Source organism: Haplochromis burtoni, unplaced genomic scaffold, assembly GCF_018398535.1.
Source record: "Haplochromis burtoni strain Fernald_Lab_line unplaced genomic scaffold, NCSU_Asbu1 Contig_620, whole genome shotgun sequence".
In the NCBI taxonomy this organism is placed as follows: Eukaryota; Metazoa; Chordata; class Actinopteri; order Cichliformes; family Cichlidae; genus Haplochromis; species Haplochromis burtoni.
The window spans coordinates 276,033-281,785 of NW_024582981.1; the positions used below are offsets into that span (position 1 = coordinate 276,033).

At 38.1% G+C, this 5,753-nt stretch overlaps 2 protein-coding genes across 2 annotated transcripts in view; one reads left to right on the forward strand and one right to left on the reverse strand.

Annotated features, from left to right (window-relative positions):
• LOC102313549 (gastrula zinc finger protein XlCGF7.1) overlaps positions 1-1,445 on the forward strand; it is a 6,682-nt gene extending 5,237 nt beyond the window's left edge. Inside the window, exon 2 of the mRNA XM_005948821.2 lies at positions 99-1,445. Within this exon, the coding sequence (XP_005948883.1) occupies positions 99-1,057 (959 nt within the window). The 3' untranslated portion in view covers positions 1,058-1,445. The remainder of the gene's footprint in view (positions 1-98) is intronic.
• A 2,242-nt stretch (positions 1,446-3,687) lies between these two features.
• The window catches only part of LOC102288542 (protein JTB), a gene marked incomplete at its 5' end in the record, with an annotated part of 3,443 nt that continues 1,377 nt past the window's right edge, over positions 3,688-5,753 (reverse strand). The window contains 1 exon segment of the mRNA XM_005948824.3: positions 3,688-5,145. Within this exon segment, the coding sequence (XP_005948886.2) occupies positions 4,989-5,145 (157 nt within the window).

The window sequence follows — 5,753 nt, forward strand, 5'->3', positions numbered from 1 at the left end:
ATATTTCATTTTCCTATCGTTGCCTAACATTATACCGGTATTACCGTGAACGGTATAATATGGCCCAGCCCTACTCAATATCAATATCTGTGTTTCAGGTTTACCTCCAGGCATCCGAAAAGTGATTGTTGGTGAAGAAGAGGGGCAAGAGTGGAGCTCCAGTCTGGACCACGAGGACCCAAGCATTAAAGAGGAGCAGGAGGAAGTCAATATCACCCAGTTCACCTTTAGTGCTCTCCCTGTTAAGAGTGAAGAGGATGAAGAAAAACCTGGATCTTTACAGCCTCATCACAGCCAGACTGAAGACATTAAAGATTCTGTCGGTTGGCCAGATCCTGATCCATATCTGCAGCCTGATGAGAAGACTTCAGACACAGATGTCAGTGATGCCGACTGTGAGCAGCCCTGTGAACCTGCACTGCCTCAGATGCAATGTGACAATGATGAGAAACCATTCAACTGCTTTGTGTGTGGGAGAAAATTTGGTCATCGCAGAAATCTTAACAGGCACCTGAGAACACACACTGGAGAGAAACCCTTCACCTGCTCTCAGTGTGGGAAAAGATTTGTTGACAGTGGAAACCTGCACAGACACGTGGGGATTCACACAGAGAAGAAACCGTTTAGCTGTTCTGAGTGTGGCCGAGGTTTTAAAGACAAGACTACTCTAATGAACCACTTGAGGACTCACACGGGCGAGAAACCATTCAGTTGCCCGTTTTGTAGTAAAACCTTCACACACAGTGGCAGTTTGAAACAGCACCTGAGCATTCACACAGGAGAGAAACCCTACAGCTGCCCAGAGTGCAATAAAACATTCAGTCGTAAAACAAACTTGAAGACTCACATGAAGATCCACACTGGTGAGAAAAGTTTCAGCTGTGGCTTCTGTCACAAAACGTTTACTCGGAAGCATCACATGCAAGACCATCAGCGTGTCTGTCGTTCTGCAAACCGTAGACCATCCAGAAACCAAATTCTGATGCCTCGCCCTCTAAGCACTGGACTGGTAGTGCTTGTGTACCCAGCATCTCTTTCTAAAAGTACCACTGAGTGATGGAAACCATTGTGGCATCAAATGAGAGAGAGAATAAAGCAAAACCTCCGTAGGTGGCCAGAATATGGCTTTTAGTGAAAGAGAAGATATTTGATCTTTTAAGTTGTTTTAGACTTCAAAGATCAAATGTCTTGAAAGTAGAGTTCCCGTAGTTTGTGGTGAAATGTGATCCATCTTTAGTAGTTTTATTAGAGCTGTGTTTTTGTGTGGTATGGAGGACCACAAGAGCCACGCGCATCGAAATAAATGATTCTGTGTTTAAATAATGAATTGTAGAACAAAATCTGCATTTGTAAATTCATTTTTGAATTCCAATTTAATAAACTGATTTTTAAAATGCCTTTTAACATTTTCGAATTGCACTTTAATAAACTGCATTTCAAAATCCATTTCCCTTTCCTGTTTCCCGGCTCTTTTGGCTCCGAACCGGCTTTTCAGGTTGTTTTGTTGCTTTAATTAATTTATTATTAACAATAATATAAAATTATGCACAAAAGGAATTACTATTGTAAAAAAGAAAGTGGTTTTATTTATATATGTTTATATATAAATATATGCGGTGGCCCCTAGAGACAAAACACGTACAAACTCCAAAACACATTTCTAGCATGAACTGAACTTCCAAAACAGAGCTACCTAGATCACTTAAATTACACAATTGAAAGCATATGTGTATTGTTTGTGTATTTATACACAAGCATTCATATATAGTCAAATAATTTAAAAAAAAAAAATGTTCATTTACCTGTTACTACCACACACCAAATCCGGTCGTTGGTACTTGCTGGCTTGTGTAGCCACTAGGTAACAAAAGCTCAACACTGCCCCTAGCATCCTGGAGCACTTCTGTTGTCTTTTGTACGTGTTTTGAGTTTTTATGTGCTTCTGAGTTTTTACGTGTTTTGGAGTTTGTACGTGTTTTTACGTGTTTTGGAGTTTGTACGTGCTTCAGGGTTCGTACGTGATTTGAAGTTTGTATGTGCTTTGTCTGTAGGGGCCACCGTAAATATACTTTTATTTATTCACTCCACATAAAATGTAATAAATAAATCATATAATACAAAAATCAACTATTCACATTTCAACTTTTAACTATTTAAATTTTCAGCTTTTTCCTTTTACAAATTTAAAGTGAAACAACACAAAACACTGCAAACCACAACACAATTAAATATAAATTAAAATATGAAAACAAAAAGAAGATGCACATTCTCTGTCATATGGGCCTGCATGAATAAACTTTCTGAATCCTTTATCATCTGCAACTGAAAATAGTTGTGGATGATTACTATACCTTTCTAATGTGACGTTGTTGTCCTGGCTCTTTTTCTCTCTCTCCCTCTGGCTCTGTTCCTGTGCTATTGCGATTGTAACTACCGCCCCTCCCCCTTCTGCCCAGTGCAAAGCACAAGGCTCACGTGCAGAGTGAAGCGAAAAAAAAGTAATTTAAATTGGTAATTTAAAAAGCATTTTAAAAATCTGTTTATTAAATTGGAATTCAAAAATGAATTACAAATGCAGAATGTATTCTACAATTCATTCTTTAAAGACAGAATTCTTTATTTCTATGCCAAACTCATAAAGATTAAATTTGCATAACGACCAAAACTAGCACCACTGGTTAAACGTGGGCCAATTGAGTGTCATCAGGACGCTACAACACAGAGAACACCATCCCCACAGAGAAAGCTAGGGAAGCAGAAGAACTTCATATCAAGAAGCCCTGAGTAAGTGTGGTTATCCTAGCTGGACATTTGTCAAAGATGGGAAGGCGCCTAAAGAATGCTCCAGGTGATCCAGGAGAGAAGGCCTAAGGGTACATCTTTCACTATTTTACAATGCTTTGATTGCAACCATTTCCCAACTCTCTGTGTATGGTACTTGCAGCCATTTATTTATAATCAAGAACATTTGCATATTAATGATCATTAAACTGACCCCATGGCCCATTGTTAATCAGTGGTGCTAGTTTTGCTCATTATGTAATATTTCAATGTGATATTTATAAGGCTGGGGAAACCAGCAGTCAGCTAAGACTGAAGTCACTTGGACATGTGACAAAACATTTCTCCCACTTAAAACGAATGAACTTTTGGGATTGTTTTAATTATATTTGTGAAGGATACTTGATGCAGATGTAGATTGCTGAGCCAAATCCCTATGACAGCAAAGAGAAGAATTCTTGCTTGTCAGGTTAACAGCATCAGCCACAGCAAGGTCCCACTGGATGCATAAACCCGTGATTGCGGACAATAATAATAAAAAACCAGAAAGGATCACAGCCGGCTCTAGCATCCTTAAATAGTCCAAAGATATCCAGTTAGAGGGTGAACTGGTAATTCTAAATTGCCCATAGGTGTGAATGGGTCTTGTTGTGATCTGTCCAGGGATACACTGCCCTATTGCTGGGAAAGGTTTCAGCCTCTTGTGACCATTAATTAAATAAGTGGAAGTGGATGGATGGATAGTTTTTCCTATTATTATTTGGAGAAAAAGAAATCTGAAAATGTTTAAAAAACAAACTGTCAGCTGTGTGACCTTTCTCACATTAACATGTGTCTACTTCTGTTACTGAACACAAAGCCACTCCTCTTTACAAACTCCCAAACAAATATAGACAAAAACAGAACAAAAACGGAAAATGTTTTATTTAGATTAGCAAATTTCATATTTCCACTTTAAATATCTATTGATCAACTATCAATTCCACATTCATGTCAAAGGCCCTGCCCATCCAGCTACACAGGATGTGAAGCTTCAAAGAAAGGACCAGAACTCTGCTGCATTAAATTAAGTACTGAATAACTTTATTTAGGGATGTGAATCGAGAACCAGTTCTCAAAGGATGAGAGCGTGATGGTAAAGTGGAGACCACTTCAGGACAGAAACAACTGCATTATACCGTTAACAAAACTTCGGCAGCATGCTAACACTAAGCTAACAAGAACCCCGAGTGATGTTAAAGCTGAGTAAATGCTGACCCCAGCCCACACAACTTGCAGCCTCCGTTTTTACTGGTTCATGTTTCTAAAGTAGAATCACTTTAAGGTCTCTTTGTGAAAACCTTTAAGGTTTTCATCTTTGCTTTGTGCTGTCCTCATTAGGATAGGGATTTGTGTTAGTGTGTCGGGCTGTAGCCTCAGGTTTGTATTGCTAATTATGATAGTGTGTTGCAGATTATTTTACAGACTAACATGACAGTAACGTAACGAGTAGTATAACAAATGTCTTTCTCCTGGGTGTAATTAAGTAACATACTGCATTACTTTTAAAATAAAAGGGTTCTGTGTAATATAAGCAAGAATGACTGAGTATTGACCCTAACACTGATCAAAACAATGAGAGGAAACACCTGCAACATGCACACACATTTGACATCTGAGCATGTAATAATTTTGGGTGACTGCAGTGTCTTTGATATGCTGCTTAGAGATGGTGGTGACTCACAAAGTGGAGCCAAAGAGAATGGATAAAGGAATCGATAAGGAAACGAATTTATAAGTGATATTAATAATGGAATCAGAATTGCAAAATTCTTATCAATTCTCATCCCCTAACTTTATTGATCCAAACGTTTTAGCAAAGAACCAAACAACCAGAAAAAAGGAAGAAAAAAAAAAAAAAGAAGGTGAGAGCTGCTGGTTACCATGGCATTGAAAACAGGAAGCAGAAACAATAGGCGCAATCCATCTTCTCCAATCTCATTAATTCTAATGATGTCGCGGACATGACTCCACCCCTTGACTTGACTGGTTCCTGTTTATCATATTTCTTAGGGCAGGGCATGTCAGCCATCCTTGTTTCTGTGCCAAGACTTTCTGTTTCCTATATTTGTTTCAAATTTAGAGTTAAGTGTGAAAACAGTCTCTGCAGGTCCATTTGCCCTCTACTGTTAAGACACCACTACAGTCATAGTTCTTGTCCAGGTATCCTAGATGGACTCAATCTGGCGACGGACCTTCTCAGAGGCAAGGCGGTCAAGTCGTCGCTGGCGGATGACAACGAGGACGGCGAAGAGGGTTGTCAGAGCCAACATGGCCGCCTCAAACTTCCAGAACAGATGTTCTTCCATGAGAACAGAGCGGCAGCTGAATAGGAGGAGGAAGAAAAATTAGTACCTTCATTGGAATAACGTCAGTTCCTGTAGTGACGATTAATCTATGGCTGAGGTGCATGCTCATCTATTAGCTGATGAGTCCATAAAGGGTTCAAAATATTCTGATGTGATGTGAAAGTTATTCATGAACCATGTGTAGCCTAGTCCATAAATGACTATAGCAATTAACTCTCTGGGGTCTAGAGTATAATTGGCCATTTTTGACTATTTTTGATATGTCTTGTTTGGAATCATTCTTTTCAGCACAATTTCAAATGTCTGAATTTACAGTTATTTCATTTTGACATACTGTATTAGCACGATTGATCTAAATTAAGACAAAAAAGATTAAATCAGAGGAGGAAAAAAAAAGTTATATTTTTCACTGTAAAAACCAAAAAAGAATGTTCAATGAATCATTTTCATAACTTGGAAATGCAAATAGTCGTAACAATAGAAATTGTAATTTTTTTTATATTATGCACAAAATAAAAAACACGCACAAGGGTTAGGGTTAAATTTAAAAACTGTACTTTTGAGTTAAAATATATATTTATAATTTTAATAAATGACAAATTAAAAAGGCATGAACATTTTTTT